Genomic DNA, 23,677 nt, shown 5'->3' on the forward strand with positions numbered 1-23,677 from the left:
TATATATATATATATATATATATATATATATATATATATATATATATGTATGCCAGCATCTTTAAAAATGGGATGTCAGTAGTTTTGAATGTTCTTTTTTTTTTCTTTAAAGCAATTGGGGTTAAGTAACTTGCTCAAGGTTACACGGCCAGTTATTTTTGTGTGGGTGCTAAGTATCTGAGCCCAGAACTGATCCCAGGTCTCCTGACTCTGGGGCCAGCGCTCTTACTCACTGCGCTACCTGGCTGGCCCTAAATGTTTGTTCTTGAAGTTTAATAAACTGTACATTAGTTAGTGGGCCCAAACAGATTACCCCAATTACCTGAAAAATTTTTTTTTCAATAATGCTTATATATAAATGTATACACATATATGCTATAATGTATTTATTTATAAAAAAATTATATTATTTTCTAGCTATATCGAAAGACATACAACCTTATCATTTCCTCTAAAATAACAAAAATCCATGGCCATTGCACTTCTGATGTAGCTGTGTGTGCCAAGTATGGCACCTGGTTTATTTCAGCATCTTAGCACCAATGAGATTAATGTATCAGCTACTATGAATCTAGAATTCAACAAGTATTTATTACACTTACTGATATGCCAGGTACTGTGGATACAAGAACAAAAATGGCAATCCTTGACCTCCTCAAGGAGGTTACATTCTAACTGGAACTGACCCAGCATCACTGGAGAACTGTTTCAAGTGAATTCACAAATTGGCAGTTAGTTCACAGCCTGCAATTAACCTTTAGTGTTTAACAATTTAACACCTTTAGTGTTAAGTCAACTCGAATTCATCAAAGGGAGCAGATTCTGATTTTCTTGATATCATTCAGGGTTTTTTTTTATTATTTCTTATATTATCTTCCCACATTTAAAGGCAGTATTCTATTTCAACAACCTTCTAGAAAAGTTTTGCTTTTTTTTCAAAGACTAGACCTGTGATGTCATTAGTATCTCAAATTCCAGGTAAGGAAGTCTTCTACAATGCAAATCAGCACCTTCTCTGCAACTCATATTAAGACAAGTTATTGCTTACTGAAAATGAGTGGAAGTTTTCACATACAGGATTTTTCAAAGTTGGAAGAAAACTCTGAGGTCACAGAGTGAAATGGCATCACTCTATAGATGAGGAAACTGATGGAGAGGTGACTTGCCCAAGGACAAAGTCAATGGCTTACAAGCAAGGCTATCTAGATATTATGATTTCCTATAAAGAGTTAAATTGGTCATTCCCCACGTTTGATGAGCTTCCTTGATTTCCCTATGCATTCCCCAGTGTTCTCCAAGTGAAGAGTAACTATGTTATGCTTTGTATCCACTTTCATTTTGAAAATGTTGATAAAAAATACAGCAAAATAAATTAATAACATTTGTTATCTGTGTCAATTCTTTCAGAATTTTAGAAAGATTGATAGTTTTGGTTATACAGTTATAAATGCCATTCATTACTGTACCATGTGAAATTACAAGAAAGCATGAAGGCCAGTGTTATTTATTTAGTATGGCAGACTAGATCTCCCACCTGCTCACTACACCTTAGAGATGTTAAAAAGACTAAGGAACCAATATTTATGAAGCACTTGTATGCTCAGCAGATCAAGAACTCTTCAATTTGGGTGTAATAGTTCTTCAGACAGATCTAAGGAGCTACACAGATAGCTCTGGGAACATCCTAAGTCATGCATTTTTATGGCTTAAATATCTAAATGCTTTAAATTTAATTGCTAAGCACCCTGTTTATGACAAGGCAGCTTAATTTGATGATGTTTAACTCCTATGGTTTGTTCTCCACTTTAATCCTTAATAATGAATTCTAGTACCACCATTGTTTAGCCTAATTTATCATTATACATGAAATTAGAAGCAGTTAGCCACAAATATTTTTTGTAGTTTGGGTCAGCTAGGTGCTGGGGCCTGACTCAGGAAGACTAATCTTCCTGATGTCATACCTGATCTCACATATTTATTAGCTGTATGACCCTGTGCAAGTCACTTAGCTCTGTTTGCCTCAGTTCCTCAACTGTAAAATGAACCAGAGGAGGAAATGGCAAAGGACTCCAGCATCTTTGCCAAGAAAATGCCACATGAAGTCACAAGAATTGGACGTGACTGAACATCAGCTTCAAATTAGAACTTAATTTTAACTTACTTGAGTGAATGAGTATCATACTTGAAATGAGAAGGCCAACAGCTATAAAGTGAGGCTGTATGTTAACAGAAAGAGAACCTCTGGCCTTGGCTGCTTACCACCTGTGTGCATTTCTGCAAGTCATTTCCACCCTCAGGCCTCAGTTTCCTAATTTGTAAATTTAAAGAGTTGGACCAGATGACCTTTAAGGCACTTTCGAATTCTAGAGCCTAGGATACTTAAAACTAGGCAAATATGAACTTGACATTTTAATTTTATGGATAAAACTGAATGCACTGACACAGCTAAAAGAGGAATATCTCAATTCTGTGAAGTTCCCATACCATGCTAAAATGAACATCTGGATTAGGATTAAAATCTACCCAGTTCTTAATCATTTATCATTATCTATTTCTAGTCCTCAGGAAATAGCCCAAGCAATAGGAGTAAATTCTAGTCACAGCATGGCTTTTAGTTCTGGGGGAAGCAAAACCTTAATAATGTAGCAACTGAAACTCTTTTTACTTTCTGTAGCCAAGAGGACTCCTGCAATGGCCTAATTCATCTTCCTGACTCCCAGTTTCAACCTCTGTTCCAACCTTCACACAGCAGCCAAACTGCCATTCCTAGTATACAAATCGACCAAGTTCCATCCTCTCAACCTTTCAATGGCTCCTTATTACTCCTAGGATAAAATACAAAATCTTCAGCCTGGCATTTTAATGTTTTTCACAACCGGGCTCCTAATTTACCTTTCTAGACATATTTTGTATTATGCCCCTTCACATACTCTGATCCAAATTAGATTTCTCACTGTTCCTGATACATGACATCTATTGCCTCCCATACCTTTGCTCAAGTGGACCTCAAAGATATGGATGTGAACTCCCTCTGGCCTCTGCCTTAAAAATCTCTAGCTTCTTTCAAAGCAAGCCTTAAGTGCTACTTCCTACACAGGGCTTTCTCTATTCCTGATTTCATAAAGTATTCACACTTTCTCTTGAAATGACTTATTTACTTTCTATTTACTTATTTGCATAGATCTAATATATACTACCCTCCTGTAGGGTCTAATAAAGCACCTTGTAATAAGCACAAAATAAGTGTTTGAATTTAGCATATGCAAAGAATAAGCCTTACTTTTATTTTCTTATAGTAATGTTAGATTAACATTTAACAAATAACAGGCTCTATGATTAGATGGTACAGTGGATAAAGTGCTAGGCCTAGAATCAGGAAGACCAGAGTTCAAATCCAGTCTTGTACACTTATTAGCTGTGTAACCTTGAGTCAATCACAACCCTGTTTGCCTCCTTATTCCCATCTATAAAATGAGCTGGAAAAGGTAATGACAGGCCACTCCTGTAGCTTTGCCAAGAAAACCTCAATGGGGTCACAGAGTTGGACAAGACTGAAGAACAAAACTACTACTAAAAAGTAAGTTTCTCTGCCCTTGTGTACAAAAGGGACTCAAATAAGCCTTAAGGTCCAGGGGATATACTATCATGCTCTGGAGAGATTCTTCAAGCTTACTGCTTGGAGGTTCCCAAGTCTGTACACATGACACTGTAAAATACACTTGACTAAAAAATTTTTACCAACAGATCCCAGTTTTGACCATTTTGGGGTCATATTTCACTGTGCCTATGAATTAGATCTGAAAAAAATATTTTTTGAGCTGAAAAAGGTTCTTATAGAAGCTACCAATCTGTCTTTTTTACAGATAAGAAAAGTGAAGGAGATGCAAGTGGCACAGGCAGTAGGAAGAAAGGGGAGTTCTGAACTCATATTCTCTATTAGGCCTGCCATGATATCAAGCAGTCTCCACTTAACATACATTAGCATAGTTTAGCACCCTTACATACAATGTGCTAAGAGTTTTAGTCCAAGATATTTACTACATTAAGGACTGGGGGGAGGGGAAAAAGAGAAGGAATTTCTTTCAAAATATTTCTTCAAAAGTATAGGGAAAGTGGAGATCTTCCCTAGAGAAACATTGTAAGAGCACAGTATCAGTAACTATTTCACTTTTCAAGATTTACAAAACCCTTTCCCCACAACAACCCTGTGAGGTAGGTTTTGTGATTATCCTCATTTTACAGAATGAAAAGTTGAGGCTTAGGAACTTTTCTAGTGTCACACAGCTAGTATCTGAATCAGAATCTGAACTTGGGTCTTTTTTTTTTCAAATGTTTTATTAACTTCTGATTTACATCATTGATTTCCGCCAGATTTTGAGTTACAAATTTTCTCCCCATTTTTCCCCTACCCACCGCCCCAAAATAGGATATTCCCTCCTCCAATCTGCTCTCTCCCATACCCTTTTCGACTGTTCCAGGGGATCTCTATGCCCCAGTGGCTGTATATCTTATTTCCCAATTACATGTAAAACAGTATTAATAGTATATATATATATATTTTTTGAATATTTGATTTTAAAACTTTCAATTCCAGATTCATTCCCTTCCTCCCTTGTCACCCACCCTTACTGGGAAGATTAGCAGTTCTGTATAGGTTGTACATGTGTGGCTAATGCAAAACATTAACATAGTAGATATATTGTAAAAGACTGACTATATTTCCCTTCCTCCTATCCCACCTCCTACTTGTTCTCTTTGATCCTGTCCCTTTTCAAAAGTGGGTGCTTCCAACTTCCCTCCCCCCAGCCTGCCCTCCCTTCCATCATCGCCCCTCTTATCCCCTTCCCCCCTTCTCTCCTGGAGGGTAAGATACCCTATTTAGTGTGTATTTCATTCCCTCCTCAAGCCAAATTCAATGGGAATAAGGTTGACCCATTCCCTTTTGCCTTCCTATTCTTCCCCTCCATTGTAACAATTTCCCCTTGCCTCTTCTGTATGAGTTTACCCCATTGTCTCTCACCATCTCCTCTCATTATATTCTTCTCTCACCTCTTTAAGTATCATCCCTTCCTGTTAAATTGGTCCTGTGCCCTCTATGTATATCTGTAAACATATATACACACATTCACATATGTATTCATATGCCCATATATATATATATATATATTTCTAGTCCCTTCAACTACTGAGAAAAGTTTCTTAAGTTAAAATTATTGTTTTTCCATGTAGGAATGTTAATAGTTCAACTTTGGTAAGTGGCTTCTGATTTCTTTTCCCTGCTTACCTTCTCATGCTTCTCTTGCTTCTTGTATCTGAATGTCAAATTTTCTATTCAACTCTGGTTTTTTCAGCAAGAATGCTTAAAAGTCCTCTATTCCACTGAATGACCATATTTTCCCCTGAAACATGATGCTCAGTTTTGTTGGGTAGGTGATTCTTGGTTTTAATCCCAGCTCCTTTGACATCCGGAATATCATATTTCAAGCCCTTCCATCCTTCAGTGTAGACGCTGCTAGATCCTGGGTTATCCTGATTGTATTTCCACAATATTCAAATTGTTTCTTCCTGGCTGCTTGTAATATTCTCTCCTTAATCTGGGAATTCCAGAACCTGGCTATAATATTCCTAGTTTTCTTTTTGCGATCTTTTTCAGGAGGTGATCGGTGGATTCCTTCAACCTCTATTTTGCCCTCTGGTTCTAAAATAGCAGGGCAGCTTTCTTTGAGAACTTCCTAGAGGATGACTTCTAGGTTCTTACTTTGATCACGGCTTTCAGGTAGTTCAGTAATTTTTAAATTATCTCTTCTGGATCTATTTTCCAAGTCAGTGGTTTTTCCCATGAGATATTTCACATTACCTTCTATCCTTTCATTTGTTTGGATCTGTTTAACAGCATCTTGATTTCTCATAGTCATTAGCTTCCATTTGCTCCAATCTAATTCTGAAGCAATGATTCTCCTCATTGAGCTTCTGAGATTCTTTTTCCATCTGGCAAATTAGACTTTTTAAGGCATTCTTCTCCTCATTGCCTTTTTGAGCCTCTTTTGCCATTTGAGTCAGTCTGTTTTTTTAAGGTGTTATTTTCCTCAGTCAGGCTGTTGCTCTCATTTCATAATTTTCTTGCATCGTTCTCATTTCTCTTCCCAATTTTTCCTCCACTTCTCTTATCTGCTTCTTAAGGTCCTCTATGGTCTGTAACCAGCTTGTATTTTCCTTTGAAGCTTTTGGTGCAGGAGTTCTGACTTCACTGTCTTCCTCCTGTTCCATGCTTTGCTCCTTTTTGTCCCCAAAATAGAAGTCTAATGTTGGAATCTTCTGTGTGTTTTGTTTCCTTTGCCTGGTCATGTCGCCTCTCAGTCACTTGACCCCTGGACTTCTTGCCACAATAGGACTCTGCCACCAGATAGGGGAGCTTTCGTCCCAAACACTGGGGTTTTCTCAGCTGCCGGAGGTATTAGATGGGTGCCCTCTCTGAGGTCTCCACACGCTCTGACAAGCTGGACACATATCCCAGGACCTCTACCCTAGACTGCAATCCAGATCCAAGAAGGTTAAAGAAAGATTACCCCTCAGACTGGTGCTTGGTGCCGCTACACTCTACAGGCCAGGAGCTGAAGCTGCTGCGGCTCAGAGGCTTCTCACCCCAGGGGGCAAAAGCCACGCACTCCCACTTACTGGTCCCAAAGTCCAGACTGCACTGACCTCTCACTTTGTTCTTCGAATCTATGTGTTGATAAATCTGGAAAGAGCCACAGCCACTGCTGATCTGTAGTCCCTCTGGCCCGCGGCTGGTCAGGCCCGTCCTGGGGCTAAAGCCTCGGCATGGGGCTGGGCTCGGCTCCCAGAGTGCTGTGCCAGCCTGCTGGGCTGTCCTCAGAGGGAGGTTAGCTTCTCTGGGTCATTTTGTGGGTTCTGCAGCTCCAAAGTTTGTTTAGAGTCCCCTTTTTACATGGATAGGGGAAGGTGGAAGCTGGAGCTCAGTGGAGGTCCTGCTTCTACTCCACCCCCAGAACTTGGGTCTTCTTATTCCAAGTCTTTCCCCAACATCCCACCCCACTACTTACCTCCTCTAAGAAATCTAAATGCTTGTTCCTAAGGTTACATACAACGTCATCATGCCTGGGAATATGCTAATAATGTCAGACTCTTATATGAATGGCTTTAAAAGCACATGATCCTTGACTAAGGAGTAAAAGGGCAACATTCTGAAGAGTTTCTCCTAACTACAAATGTGTACTATGGATCCCAATGTATATTTACCTGACTTTGTAACCTAGTACAAAGGGGACAGTCAGACTGATTCTTTGGTAACATGAAATGATTAAGAAGTCTTTATTCCCCTAAGTGAACACTAAACTCCAAAAGAAACACAATTCACAAGTATTTGGAGCCACACAATAGTTGTCTTTCCCAAGAGCCTTGAGGAGGGAGTTGGGTGGGGGATGAAAATTATATATTTTGAGGGGGGGGTTTTGGTTGTTTTAAGTCTTCTGATGAGAACTCAATAACCTGGATTAGAATGCTTTACCAATTTGAAAGTTCAGTGGCAACATCTGACCCTTCAATGTGCCTTTGCAGCTGATCTTCATCTTATGAGCAGAGCTCTTGCAAGTAAAGGAGATTATGTTTAAAAATAAACCCGTTTCATACCTTGGCCTTCCCTATTGGTGCAACTGGAGCTATTTTCAGTTTCAGACTCACTAGATTATGACTAAGTCTTTTACATAATGTCTATGAGGACCTCTATGTGGCAAAGCTTTGATTACAGGTATTTCAGAACTCCAAGGTCTCACAGAATGCATACTCCCTGAAAATACAATGTTAGTATACTTAATTATATCGAAATAAGTATTAAATAGCCTCAAAATAAATCCTTTAAGTGAATAAATTCTATAGAATATTTATATAATGGCCAATGATATATATACATAGAAGAATCTACATAAAATATATTGGTAAAATTCAACTGTTTTTGTTTACCACTCTCTACAAAGAGATGAGTGAGTAATTTGTTTCTGTGTTTTTACAAAGGAGGTATCACTGACATTAGATTTTAGTGGATGGTCTTTCCCATCCAGAACTTTGAAACCTATGTGGGAATTGTCAGTCATTAAATTTAGAATTCCATTTCCCTCTCCTTGTTGGGCTGATAAAGGATTCCAACCTGTGACAATAAAAATCAAATTTAAAAAAATATTTAAATCAAAACAAGAAGAATCATTTATTGAGCTTGGTTTGCTCCTTACTGAGAATTCTGTATCTGGGCTCATATTTGTAGTCACCAACTAACCTTTTATGTACATTTTTTTAAAAACCCAGAATCAGATACATGCATACACACAAGTAAACTATTAAAAATCAGAACGACAAATATTTTTAAGTTTACTTTAAAATATCTCCTGAATTGTTCAACAGATCAAGGAAATATCACATTGTTTTATTTTGTGTGGTTGGTTATAGTTTATTTTCCAAGTAATACTGATTAAAAATATTTACACTCCTACTTTTAAATCCACAGTTTAGCACTCATATATATGGCTTTAAAAGATTTAGGACAAGATCTTTACATTAAGAATGGGGGAGAGGGGAAGGTTCCATTTCAAAACCAAAGCCTGATATATTATATACATATTTTCTCTGTACTTGCTTTTAAATACATTAATTTTAAATGATGCTTTTCTTTAATCTTTTTTCCATCTGGTGGTAAAATACTAGTGCAACTTTTTATCCAAATAAAATTTACCACAGATGAAGCTAAATCTCCCAATTGTAAATGGCCCTTTAAAAAAACTGCCAATATGAAATTAAACTTAAATGAAAGAATTGGTAGCTGACAATTATAAGCAAAAATATAAAGTACTATAGCATTATCTACACTGCTCTTTGACACACAAACCTTTAAATAGCTAAAGAAGCTTTGTAGAAGTTTAGTCAGTTCTGAAAAAGGCACATGGGTGTGGGTTTTATTATTATTATTATTTTTGCATTCTGAAACTTTTAACACCGTTTCTCTGTCCCTGCCGCAGAGCTGGCCTCACTGAACATTGGGGTGGGAAAAAAAAAGCCAAAAGCTAAAATTTACCGCACAGTGACAAATGTGTTTTTGTTCATGCAGATCTGTGTTTTTCTACATATTCTAACATGCATTAGAATACATGAACATGTATATGTATTCTAATGATTCCACATGTGATTTTATAATATGCAAAATGTTTCAGGAAGGACAAAGACCTGGGGAGAGGAAACTTTATCACAAAGAAAGTAGCTACATTCATATCAAACAGTATAATAAAGTTGCAATCCATTTAAGTTTCCACTAATCAACTTTTCAAAACTACCCCATTTCTGGGAAAATTCTCTCCTCTGTGGCATTAAGTGAAAGAAAAAAAAAGGAAAAAGAAATTCAGTTCTGGATAATATGAGTGGTTCAGCAGTATAGGAAATATTCTAGCTTTGGTCCACCTGTTTTCCTAAGGATAGTCACACTGTCCTTAGTTCAAAACCCCAAAATGTAAATTAAAAAAATATCCATTTGGTATTTCATTCTAAAACTGGCACAGCTGTTCTGTCCTAGGTTTGCATTTTTTAAGTTTGTCCATCTACCATTGGTTCAGTCTTTAAATCTTCACCTTGTTCATGATCTTCCTTCCCGGCTTCAGTACCTGGTTGGCTCTGTTGACTCTCTTCTAATTCTCCCTGGTCCATGATTTCAGGGTCCCCATGCGCTAGGTCAGCTTCTTCTAGAAGATCATCTTGTCCTTCCATTTGCATCTGATTTACACGTTCAACATGCAGCTCTTCCACATGTACTTCCGTCCCTTCTTCTGTATGAATTCGACCTACTTCTAAATAACTAACTTGGACCTGTTCTGGTAGCTCCTGTGTGCCTTGCACCTGACTGTCCTCTAACAGATCTGCATGGACCTGTTCCACAGTCACTTGCGCTGAATCCACCTGGACCTGAAGGAGTGGAAGCACATGCACCTTTCCCACTTGTTCTATAATAGTCATTGATGTCACAGGTTCTGTTTCCACGGTCTCTACGGAAAGAAGCTCTTCTGTCACTATTCGTTCTGAAATGTTGTGTATTTCCTTGAGATGCCTCTTTAGTTCATTTCCTTGCATAAACCACAAGTCACATAAGGTACAATGGTTGGGTTTATCTCCTGTGTGTATTACCAAGTGATCTTTGAACTGGTCCCAGCTGTTAAATACACTGTTACAGACCTGAAATTATTAAGCACATGACAAACTTTCAAACTAATGCACATTATTTTTAAAAGAACATTCCTTAAAACAAATTCTGACAGTGTTAGGAATATGATGAATTTATTATAAAAGAATTAAGCTAATTTTTTTTCCTTGCTTGCATTACTGGAGACATTTTTTTCATATGTGCACAAAACATCTTTCAAAGAAATTAAAAGCTACCTCAATTCCAAATGAATATAAATTACGATGATATGGGGGGAGGGGAACGTTCTATCTCACAGGGTTTTGAGGTAAATGATTTGTACTATTATTAAATGCCTAAGGTCTTTTGTCAACTTTTGACAAAAGACCAATATTGTTAACAACATAATTCCAAAATATATCAGCAAGAAATATTCTGACCTGTTATTTCTTAGGAATAGAAAATATATACAACTGGAAATTTAATTTAGAAAAATAAAATGCTCCTCTAAAGAAACTATCTAAATAGGAAGAGAATTTTATGAAACCTGAACTATTTTAACTATTTCTTGAACTAACAAAAAGTCCTATACCTCTGCTGATGGTATAAGACATAAAACTACTACTTGGTTCACCACATTGAAAGTCACAAATAGTGAATAAAAAACAAACTCCTTGGCCTAGCATTCAAGACCCTTGATTTAGTGCCAACCCACCTCTCCAGCTTTATTTCTACATATACTCTATGCTCCAAATTGGACTACTTGTTTCTCAAACATGCCTTCCTTTAACTGTCAATTTTCACATCTCTTCTTCCATGAAGTATTTCCTGATCAACTCCCTTCTTCCTCTGAATTTCTATAGCACTCCACACCATTCTATGGCAATTATAAACTTTTTTTCATTATAATTATTCATATATTAAAACTCTGGGGTTTTTGAAGTCGGGGAACTATGACAATTTTCATACTTGTATCTCTAGTGCCTAGCACAAAATAAGATACTTAGTATTTGTCTACGTGAACATTTGTTAAAAATAACAGGGAAGACAAAAGTAGACTGTAAAGTTGCTGAGGGCAAAGCCAACATTTTACAGATTTTTGAATGAATTTTTTTAATAAAAAATTTCACATAAACAGGAATTTGTTTTCTCTAAATTTGCTTCCAGATATATGGCATCTATTGAATCTAAAAGTTGAAAATTGGATAAGGGAAGAATCTTTAGAGAGGGGGGTGAAGGAATAGGTCAATGGGAGGGATACAGAAGGGTATTTAGATTTAAGGCAAAGGGAGGATAAGGAGGGATTCCTGAAGCGGGGTAGGTTAAGTAACAGAAGGACAAAGTAGGAGGGAGAATTAAAGTAGAGGAGTCAGGAGGGACAAGAAATAAGAGATATGTACAAACATAAAAACAAAAATCAGCAGTAGAATTTGTCAGGGAAACTATGTGTGTATTTATATACATATATGTATGTGTATATCTGTAGGCAAATATATCCACACTTAATTGTAGCCTTCTGGGAGTGGGGAGAGGAAAAGGGAAAAAAAGAACAAAGTAAAAAGTACACAGCAGAGAACAAAAGAAAACTAACAAGGAATCAAAGAAAAGATGGACAGTTTTCAACACAAAGGTAGTGTTTGTTATATAGGCTATCTTGAAATGGAAATTTATTGCTATATATTTTGAATCCTCTCATATTCTGCTGTGCACATGATGTGCTTTTTTCTCTTTCCTTATTTTGTATTTAAGTTTCAATATTTAAGTACAATATGCTTTTCTTTTCTCTATTGTATATTTAAGTTTTAGTATTTAAGTCTAAAATTAAAAAAAAAGTTAAAAATTTAAATGAACAAAGGAGTCAGGGTGTTGATGGACAGGGAACTCACACAATTCATAAACTGACTACCATTAAGAACATTTTCTTGGAAAAAATTAAAGTTATAATTATGAAAATTAAATTAGTCTAATAACTCAACTATTCCATATGGAATGAGGAACCTATATATCCAGGTACTGAAATGTTTTTAGATATGACAGCAATCTTCTACTCAAAGAAATATAGCATAGTGGTCATTCTTGATTTATGGAAGAGGATTTTTAAAATTAAATTTTAGATAGTTACAATATTTTAAGTTATAGAAAGTCTTTCTTTAAAGAACTTAATTACTAAATAAAAATCAAAGGAGACTGTACTTATTCAGTGTCTGGCATAAAAATTCAGTATTTATAATCAGCTCCTTCCTCTCCTTCCTGAATTTTTGAAAGTAGTAAGAGGTGTCAATTCTTGCCTCATTTCTGGTGAAAAGAAGTGAAGTCTTGCTTTTAACCCAATCCCTTGGCATTTTGTGTTTGTGTGCTTGTTTCAGAACTGAAATCTGTTACATTGTTAAAAGAAATCAAAACACACATTGATGAAACGAAAATGGCAGCTAATAAAATCCTTAACATGTTCGAGTTTTCTGTGATGACAAGTTTTCAATAATAGTGGGCACACAAAAATAACTTACAAAAAATATGAGATGGTACTGATTCAAAGAACTATTAATAGAGAAAGTCAAGAAAAGAGAAGTCGGGGCGGCTAGGTGGTGCAGTGAGTAGAGCACCCGCCCTGGAGTCAGGAGGACCTGGGTTCGGATCCGGCCTCAGACACTTGCCCAGCGCGCACACACACACACTCAAAAAAACAAGCCGTGTGACCTTGGGCAAGTCACTTAACCCCAATTGCCCTACCCTCCAAAAAAAAGCAAAAAAAAAAAAAGTCAATCAGGCTTTTCTAAATACAGCTCTGCTAATAATTTGCTATCTCTATTGTTAGCCAAATTATTCCACATTTGCAGTTTTGTTCTTTCACTTCAAATGTACAGATTCAATGAACAGATCTATTGTAATATTATACAAATTTAAACCTATGGGTATATTAAGTGGCTCTATGACATTCCAAAGCTAGCAATAGAAAGTAATAGTGACATATTTCCCTAGGCTAACAAGATTAAAACCCACAGAATACCTGGGATACATACAGATTATAATAGTTGCAGGGGAATATTTCAGCTATCAGAGGGCAGAGTTAAATAGTTTAGGTGGACATAATGAAGTAATTAAATTTTTCAATTAAAAAGTACTACTTCAGGAGCTGTTATTATCTGGAATTATAGAACTTTTGTAATAGCTCTGGAAATTTAGAGAATAAAAACCTTTGTGCCTGGGGTTGAGCTAATCTTTCCTCCACCTGCCAAGCAAAGGTCAAAATATTGGTCTTGTTTCTTACTGATTTCCAAACCTACCACCTTAATTAAACCTTTTTCCTTGAGCTCTGACATCCTAGAAGCAAGAGGGGAAAAAACCCACAAGGTCTCAGTTTCAAATATTTACAAGACAGACTAGGGAGTGTAAAGAAAAAGGGAGGGAAAAAGCCAACCCTACATACCTGACATTCATAAAGCTTCTTTCTTCCTTTTTTAGCCCCCACACCAGATTGGCATGCAGTCAGATGACATTTGAGTGTGCTATTCCTAGCAAAACGTTCATGACAATTTGGACATTCAAAAGGTTTTTCACCTATTAAAAGAGAGAAATAGATGTATAAATTAAAGAAAACAGGAATAGCAAGATCACTTCAAAGATTGATTTTGGCATTCTTTGTAAATAGATTGCGAAAATGCAATGGAGTTGGGGACATGAGAAATTCAGTATTCATGAATAAGAAGTTCTTATAGAATCTGAAAATGGGAAAATATAATATTACTCAGGCCACGAAGTTTTTAAAAGAGTATTGCAATGATGATAAAGCATCCTTAACTTGGACCCAGGTTCCTTTAATGATCTTCTAATTTTTTTTCTTAGGTAAAAATATCAACTAAGCAAGTTCTGTTATATCAGTAATTCATTTGGGGGGAAGGGTTACATGTATCACTAGAGTGTAACTTCTACCAGGAGGTGGCTTAATCCTGAAATCAGAGAATCACAGAATTTTAGAGCAAGAAAGGATCTGAGATCATTTAGTCCAATGTCCTCACATTACAAATCAAATTATGGTTCACTTAGCATGGCAGTTTATTAATGTTTAGGCTTAACTATCATTTAAAAGTACAAGGACAGACACACATTTGTCTGTCATGTGGAAAAGGAATTAAGCTTATCTTCCTTCCTTCCTGAGGGAAAAACTTGGACAAAGAGGCAGATTCCAGGTTCAATGTAAGGTGAAAATTTCTAACTAGAGGTATGCAAAAAGAGAATGTTTAGAATCAGTGAGTACATTCACTAGGAATCTCCGAGGAAAGCAAGGATGAACACTTCTTAGGGATGCTAGAGAAGGGATTCTTGCGCATACATGGACTTCACTAAAAAGTGATCTTCAGATCCTTTCCAACTCTGAGATTCCATAATTCAATATTTACAACAATCTTCAAATACTGAATCTCACACATACACAAAAAAGGCAAGGAAAAATTCAAGAAAGCATTAAAATGGAATCTTATTTTGAGTTCCAGATCTATTTAGTTAAAACTTCACTTCAGAGAATACCTCTAAATCTCAACACCTACTGTCTCTCACAAGTATAATGTGAGGATCAAAGAGAAAACATGTTTAAACTGATATATCTATTTTAATTATTCTCGAGTCATAAAGCAGTAGACAATTAAGTACTAAATTACATATTATGAATTGTAAATGCTTACCAAAATTCAGAATAGATTAAGAATTAATCTAAGAAGAGTAATATGATCAGGGAAAAAAAAAGTCAAAACCTTCTTTATAAAGTTTCTAGACTGGTTTAACTTCCAATCTTTATGGTCTATATACAGTCACAGAATGACCTATCCAGCCTTCACTCCAATGTCCCAGAGAGGCAATAGCATGACTCTTCCATCACTGATACCATGCCCCCCATTGTAGGAATGGGTTACAGAAGGGAGGTCAGAGAGGTCCTGCAGTTCCAGAGTTGAGTTGCTCAGGTGGCCTCTGTTCCTTACACATGTGCCTTGATACCACTCTATGTTTGTGTCCACTCTTCCTTATGTGTACACTTCTAGGACAGTATGCCCAGATTTGGAGGGAGGGGGGGAAGCCTTCTAACTATTCTTCTTGCTACATTGTCTGAATTACTGTCACTGCTTAGAAATAAATATGTATAGCTTTGAAATGCACACCCTGTATATACACTATGAAGTCTTGCACTTCAGAGCTAGGAGAAGACTAAATAGCTTGCCACCAATTAGAAATGATTAGACAAATTATAGTATGTGAATGTAATGAAATATTACTATGCTGAAAATATAACCAATGAGGGATTCAGGGAAATTTGGAAAGACTTAAATGAACCGAGTAAAATGGGCAGAAACAAGAGAACAATTTATACTCATGGGGCACAGCGTGAAACAAAATAACTTTTAAAGACTTCAGAGCTCTGACCAATAAATAGTGACTAATCGACTCCCAAGACAGATAAAGAATAACTCCTGCCTCTTGGAAGATAGGTAATAAATCTGAGGTGCAGAATGTTGCATATTTTTTCAAATGCAGTTAACATGTTGCTTTGTTTTACTTGACTGTACTATTGTTACAAAGGAGGAACTTCAGTTAATGGGTAATGATAGAGATGCCACAAAAAAAAAGGGCATCAACAAATATTTTAAAATATACAGAATATAAAAATCGAGAAGGGGACACAATCAGTATGTGTTATACTACAGTTTTTTTGTTTGTGTTTTTTTGGAGGGCAATTGGAGTTAAGTGACTTGCCCAAGGTCACATGGCTAGTTTTTTTGTGTTACGTGTCTGAGGCCAGATCCAAACTCAGGTACTCCTGACTCCAGGGCTGGTGCTCTATTCACTGCGCCACCTAGCCGCCCTCTGTGTTATACTACAATAATAAATTTAATATGCACTTTAAAATGATTTAAACTTTCTTTTAAGTGAGTAGCTTTGTTGCTAAGAATTATACCTTACTGATTAAATATTTTAAAGTCAGAGTTAGATTTTTAATATAAAAAGAGTAATTGTGGAATCATGCTCAAAGAGCTATAAAACTGTATATTGCTTTGATCCAGCACTGAACAAGTTGTGGTATATGAATATAATGGAATACCATTGTTCCATAAGAAATGATGAACAGGAAAATTTCAGAAAAACCTGGAAAGACCTATGTGAACTGATGCTGAGTGAAGTGAACAGAACTAAGAGAACACTGTACACAGTAAAGCAACATTGTTTGATGACTGACTGCTAGACTTGGCTGTTCTCAGTGATGCAATGATTTAAGACAATTCCAAAAGACTCATGATGGAAAACATTATTCACATCCAGAGAAAGAAATACGGAGTCTGAAAGCAGATCAAAACATACTATTTCTCTTTCTCATGGTTTTTCCCTTTTGTTCCAATCCTTCTTTCACAGCACAGCTCATGTGGAAATGTTTTTTTTTTTTAAAGTACTGAGGCCAATAGACTTAAAAAAAAAAAAAGATGAGCAGGCAGATTTCAGAAAAACCCGAAAAGACTTACAAGAACTGATGCTGAGTGAAGTGAACAGAATGAGAAGAACAATGAACACAGCAACAGCAACGCTGTGCAATGACTTAGCTCATGATGAAAAAAGGTAACCGCACCCAAAGAAAGAACTCCGGAGTCTGAATGCAGATTGAAGAATACAATTTTCTTTTTTGTTTCTTTTTCCTTTCTCATGGTTTTCCCCCTTTGTTCTGATTCTTCTTTCACAACATGACTAATATGGAAGTACATTTAACGTAACTGTACCTGCATAGCCTATATCAGACTCCTTGCTTAGGGAGTGGAGGTAGGGAGGGAGAAAAATTTGGAACTCAAAATTTTACAAAAATGAATGTTGAAAACTATCTTTACATGTAACTGGAAAATACTATTAAGGAAAAAAAATAATTGAATACATTTAACAAAAGTTGACATCAATATAACACTTGAAAGTTTACAAAGCACTTTACATACATGATTTCATTTGATGCTTATAACAATTTAAGACTATACTACAGATATTATTCCCACTTTATAGATAAGGAAACTGAGGTACTCAGATGTTAAGAGACTTTCATTGTTAAGTACTAGAAGCAGGATTCAAACCTCAGTCTTTGCCTCCAACTCCTTCCACTATACAACATTACCACCACATAATTCTCCATTATTTGTAAACCACTGGACTTGGGTAAATAGCCAAACACAAGAGAATGTGCTCACCCCACAACAGTTATTGGAATTAGAAACATTGTGTTGAAGAGTGGCTAGGTGGTGCAGTGAACACAGCACTGGTCCTGGAGTCAGGAGGACCTGAATTCAAATCCAGCCTCAGACACTTAACACATACTAGCTGTGTGACCTTGGGCAAGTCACTTAACCCCAATATCCCTGCTTTTCCCCTCCAAAAAGAAAAAAAGAAAATGTATTAGGAAGAGGACAGACATAACTGCAATCTAGAGGACTTTTTTTTCCATTTAAAAACCTTATGGTAACAAAAGGTATACTAGTTAAAGCAATTATTTAGGTACAAGCAATGATATCTTTCAGAGGCAAGCATGTAGTATTATGAAGTAGTATTTCTAGCTTTTTCTCTATACACTCATGCCCACAATTACATTGCCACCTTACATCAGTGGGGCACTTTCATGTTTTATAAAAAAAACACTTTCACCTATGATTTTAAATGAGATCATGTCTGTAAAACATAAATGTGAGCTATGATTACTGTACTTGATTCTCATAATACCATGTGAAATAGGTGTGGCAGGGATCATCCCTATTTTTACAGATGATGAAATAGAGGAAGAGAGAGGTATATCCAAGGTCCTTCAATATCGGTAAAATTTGCATCCAGAGGCTATGTCTCCAGTTGTGCTGCTAAATCTGAGTCAGAGCAGGAATCAGAATTCTCGGCCTACATTGCAGAAACTACAAAACAATACTTCTGCTAGACTGGTTTTGTTTCATCCTTTAAAAACAATTACTGAAGTTTTAACTGTTTACAGATAACTATATATTCCACTTTCTTTTAAAAATTAGAAAACAAGATACCACCCAGACTAATGTGCTTTGGTATTAAGAATTTTTATATATCTTACTTTTTTTCATCTAAATATTGATAAATAAATAAATTTCACCTAATTTTCATCTAAATATTGATCCTGTAATAATCACAGTTTATTAAGGTCAAATATTTTCTTCTAAAAAATGCCTTCTATCTTCAAGTTCAGTGTTAGTTCACTTTGCACGTCAACAACTTGAACAGCCACAAGTGAAGTGACTTTAAAGGAATGGGTAGATGAGAAATGATCAAACTGATCTGGGTAAAGTGCTCTAATCTCTTGGTTGACCCGACCTTGATTCAAGGTCAGATCTGATTTTTCACTAAATTAGTTATGGAAAAATCTAGAATACACCAATGTTTATATTGAAAAATCACCTGCAACACTCTACCGACCAACAAATACAGCATGCCTCGAAGAGCAAATATGTATGGCAATTTGAGGTGGACAAACCTTTGTCTGAGGCAGGACTAAGGTCTAAGGTCTAGTCAATTACAAACTAAGCTAGTTCCCTGAGCTTCCTGAGTAGACTTTGCTAGTAGATGATGGGGGGGGGGGGGAGAATCTTCCCTAGTACCTTTTAAGTAAATAATTGTGCCAGATTCTACATGTTCTTGTATACAAGAAAAAATATAATGCTGTTTACCATAGTCTACCTCAGTTTCAAGTGGATTCTAATACCTAACTACAAATTAGAACCCCGAATTTCCTTTATTTTAGAATTTCATTTCATTTTATTTATTTTATTAAAACCTTATGTCAGTTATTGTCCTCCATTACAATTATTATTACGTATGCTGCTTGAGACAGTTTACAAATGCTGTATGAGTTTTGTATGGACTAAAAAATAAAGAGACAGGGGCGGCCAGGTAGCACAGCAAGTAAGAGCACCGGCTCCAGTGCTGAGAAGACCTGGAGATCGAATCCCGGGCTCAGACACTTAGCACCCACCCAGAAACACCTGGCCGTGTACCCTTGAGCAAGTTACTTAACCCCAATTGCTTAGGGGCGGCCAGGTGGCTCAGCGAGTAAGAGCACCGGCTCCAGTGTTGGGATGACCTGGATCAAATTCAGGCTCAGATATTCAGCACCACACCCAGAAATAACTGGCCGTGCGTGTAACCTTGAGCAAGTTACTTAACACCAATTGCTTAAAAATAAATAAATAGACAGTTGAAAGTTCTGCTATAAAACTTAAATATATCTGAAATTCAGAAGGACAAGACTGCTTAAACTGCTTTTAGGCATTTCTCTCTCCTCCTCTTGAATTTCTTCTTCCTCTTTTTTCTTGGCTTTCAAGAAATTGTTCAGGGGGCAGCTAGGTGGTGAAGTGAATAGAGCATCTGCCCTGGAATCAGGAGGACCTGAGTTCAAATGTGGCCTCAGACACATACTAGCCGTGTCACCTTAGGTAAGTCACTTAACCCCAAGTGCCCTCCAAAAAAAGCACACACACACACACACACAAAAAGAAATTGTTTTAGTCTTCGGTGTTTCAATGGTTTCCTCTTAGCCTCTTTTGATGGATGGTCAACTATCTCTCAAACCCTTACCATGGAAGATTCTATCCTGCTCTCTCTTATCCTCTCTTTCTTTTCCATCCCCCTTTTTTCTTCACTCATCAGCCCTCCAATTGGTTCAATTGTCATCTCTATGCAGGTGAATTCTAAATCTATATCAAGCCTACTCTCACAAGAACTCTTAGGTCTCACATTATCAAATGCTTGCTAGACATCTCCTCCTGGATGTTCACTTCAAACAGTGTTCAAAATATAACAAAACAATGACTACATAATTAAATCTACAACTACCACTGAGAAACTTTCTGCTTCATACTGGCTTACTATTTCCAAAATTTATAACCTTAAGAATCATCCTAGACTTTCCCACTCCTTTCTGTATCCAAACAGTTCCCAAGTATTGACTCGAGCTCCATAGCATGTCTCTTCTATACTCGTATGTCTATCACCTTAATTCTGGTCCTCATCACTCTTCTTTTGAATTACTGCATAGTCTCCTAATTGGTTTCCCTATCTCCAATCTCTTCCCTCTATAATCTATCTTCCACAATAATCTTCTTGAAACACAGGTCTGACTGTGTTACTCCCTTGGTCTGACAACCTTCAATAGTTCTCCATTACCCCAGGCATTAAAGAACCTCCTAAAACTTGCTCCTGAATACAGTTCGGGCCTTATTTGACATTGCTCATAGTCATGCATTCCATATTCCAGTCAAAAGCCTATGTATTATCCTGTTCTAACCCCAAAATTTAGCAAACCATCTCCCACCTCCATGTATTCATACAGGCTATCTTTCTTGCTTTGAATGTCATCTCCCTCATCTTTACCTCTCAAAATCTTTTTTTCTCTTTTAAGGGTTGGCTCCAGTGCCTTGAAGCCTTCCCTAATGTCCCTCAGCTGTTAATGCCCTTCCTGTTAATTTACCTTGTATTATACTATTTATACATGGAGTACATTCTGGAATGTAAGCTCCTTAAAGGAAGTGACTATTGTTTTTATTTTGAATTCCCAGTGCCTTGCACACAGTAGCTGTTTAATACATATCAAAGAATTCTTACAAGTGCTCATATAACAAGCTTAGCAAACAGGACTCTATCAGGATAAATGCAGCCTATATATAAGTGATGCAGAAGATGAAGTAGAGAAATGCTACAGAGATCTTAAACTCACTTCAATGCAAAGTCAAGCATAGGAGACGGTGATGAACTTATGCTTGGAAAACATGATTCTAAATCAAGAAAATAAAGAAAACCCAGCAATACCACTTCTAGGGTTGTATCCCAAAGAGATCACAGAAGTTGAAAAAAGACCCATATGTACAAAAATATTTATAGCAGCTCTTTTTGTAGTGGCAAAGAACTGGAAATTAAGGGGATGCCCATCAATTGGGGAATGGCTGAACAAGTTGTAGCATATGCATGTTATGGAATACTACTGTGCAATAAAAGAAACGAAGAACAGATGGACTTCATATTTACCTGAAGAGGCTTATACGAACTGATGCTGAGTGAGAAGAGTAGAGAGCCAGGAGAAATTTGTACACAATTACAGACACAACGTATGTGTGACGACCAACTTTGATAAACCGAACTCTTCTCAGCATTCCAGAGAGTCATAAGTCAACCCAAAAAGACTCATGGAGAGAGATGTTTATATCCAGAGAAAGAACTGAGTTTGAAACCAGATTGAAGCAAACTACCTGCTCTTTTGCTGTTTCTTGTTTGGTTTTGTTTCCTCTTTCCCATTCTTCATTCCATCTGATACAATCCTTCTTTATAACCTAACACCTAATGTGAAAGTATTGGCAGATACTCTACTTGATTGTATGCGGGGGAAGGGGGGGGGGGAGGCAGGGAGAGAGGGAGATAAAATTTGAAACTCAAGGAATTGTGGTAATGATTTTGTAAATTAAAAGTAAACAAATTAATAAAGACCAAAAAAATCAACAAATAAAACCAATTGTTAGAATAAAAACAAAAGTTGTAAAGTACACCTGGAACTAACCAAACACATATGGAAGCAATTTACGCTGGAGGCAACACAGTATTAAAGAGCTTAAGAGTTGGTTTTCTAGATCTCCATTGAAAAAGTTTTTAAAAGAACAGAAAAAGGGGTAGCCAGGTGCCGCAGTAAGAGCACCAGCCCCAGAGTCGGGAGACCTGGGATCGGTTCTGGGCTCAGATACTTAACACCCACACAAAATAACTGGCCATGTACCCTTGAGCAAGTTACTTAACCCCAACTGCTTAGGGGAGGCCAGGTGGCGCAGTAAATAAGAGTGCCAGCCCCAGTGTCAGGAGACCTGGGATTGGTTCTGGCCTCAGATACTCGGCACCCATACAAAAATAACTGGCCATGTAACCTTGAGCAAGTTACTTAACCCCTACTGCTTTAAAAAAAAACAAACAGAAAAGATAACAAGACGCTAATTATGTCCCAACAGGGCAACTTAAGAATCCAGAAGCTAGCACAACTTAACATTCTCAGTTCTATAATATTTTTTATAATGTTAGTCTTTACATATATATATGCATCCTTGAAAAAAACATAAGGTACAGACAGGCTTTCACAGATGATTTGTTATAACAGATCTCATAAGTGCAATTACATAACTAAGAGGTAAAAAGGCTACATAAGCTTACTTTGTCTACTTATTGACTTAGCCTTCTGAGCCCCTCATACCAACCACTGTCTAAGTTCTACTAATTCTACCTATATCTCTTTTATATCCAATCCCTTCTCTCCAACCACATAGCCTTTATACTCCAAGACTTCATTATCTCTCACCTACACTATTAATACAGCCTCTTTATTGGTCTCAGAGATCCTAATCTCTCTCCTCGCCATATAAGAGCAAAAAAAATCTTCCTAAGAAGGCATAGTTTTGACCATGGCTCCAACTCGAAAGCCTTCACTGGTTCCCTATTGACTCTAAGATAAAATACCAACTTGGGCTGCTATTTAAGGAGTCACAATGTGGTTGCTATCTACCTTTCTAGGTGCATTTCATATTATTCCCTTTCCCACCTTCTATAAGGTAGCAAAAAAACTGAATTATACATTATTTGAACTTAGTATTTCATCTCCCAGTTTTGCACGAGCCATTTCCCCATTCCTAGGATACCTTTGCTCATTTCTTCCTATCAGAATCTTTCTCTTCCTTCAACACTCAATAGAGGTGCTGCCCCTCTATGAAGTACTCTCTTCTCTCCCTCCTCAAATTACATTGTGTTTACTCTATATAGATGTTATCCTGTCAAGCAGAACACAGGACCCACAAGGTCAGAGACTTTTGCTTTTGTCTTTATATCTCTAGCACCTAACATGGTACCCTGCATGAAGTAAATACTTACTAGTTTTATTGGACTATAAATATATGGAACATACTCTTCAAAATGAGATTAGAAACCCTCTACCAAGATTACTTTTGCTCTACCCTCACATCCTTGATCTACTATTTCAGAAATTAGCCATCATGCTTGTTTTTAACATGTTAACAGGTAGTAGATATTATAAGCATTATCATCCTGTAGTACATACAAAGAAACTAAAGTCCATAGAGAACAAATAATTTTCATATTCCTATAAAACCAAGTCAACAGAAGAACTAAGACTGGAACCCTGCACCCCAAACACTAATTCTTACACTATTTCTCATCTTTAGATATAAAGGCCTACCAACATTACTCAGTAGACCAGTGGCAACGAAAAAATTTTTTAAAATCTTCTAACTTCATATCGGAGTTAGAAGGACCTCAAACTCACCTAATCAAAGCAGTAGTCAAACAGGAATTCCCTCTCCAACAAAACCAAAATATGGATGTCCAGGCTTTGTTTTGAAATCTCTTCTGAGATGGAATTTGTTCTACTTCACTAGAGCAATCATAATAGGAGACGACCCTTGACTTCCTCGAATAAATTTAAAATGCTAC

At 36.8% G+C, this 23,677-nt stretch overlaps 1 protein-coding gene across 6 annotated transcripts in view; it reads right to left on the bottom strand.

Moving 5' to 3' along the window:
• Window positions 1-8,196: 8,196 nt before the first annotated feature.
• ZNF131 (zinc finger protein 131) overlaps window positions 8,197-23,677 on the bottom strand; it is a 40,607-nt gene continuing 25,126 nt past the window's right edge. For all 6 annotated transcript variants that reach the window (XM_069095332.1, XM_069095334.1, XM_069095335.1 and 3 more), the window contains 2 exons: window positions 13,602-13,732; window positions 8,197-10,227 (listed from right to left, as the gene is read on the bottom strand). In XM_069095332.1, the coding sequence (XP_068951433.1) occupies window positions 9,586-10,227; window positions 13,602-13,732 (773 nt within the window). In that variant the 3' untranslated portion in view covers window positions 8,197-9,585. The remainder of the gene's footprint in view (window positions 10,228-13,601; window positions 13,733-23,677) is intronic.

This window comes from Petaurus breviceps, unplaced genomic scaffold (assembly GCF_028583685.1).
Source record: "Petaurus breviceps papuanus isolate PSGF00001 unplaced genomic scaffold, PetGlider_PUasm1.0 226, whole genome shotgun sequence".
Taxonomy (NCBI): Eukaryota; Metazoa; Chordata; class Mammalia; order Diprotodontia; family Petauridae; genus Petaurus; species Petaurus breviceps.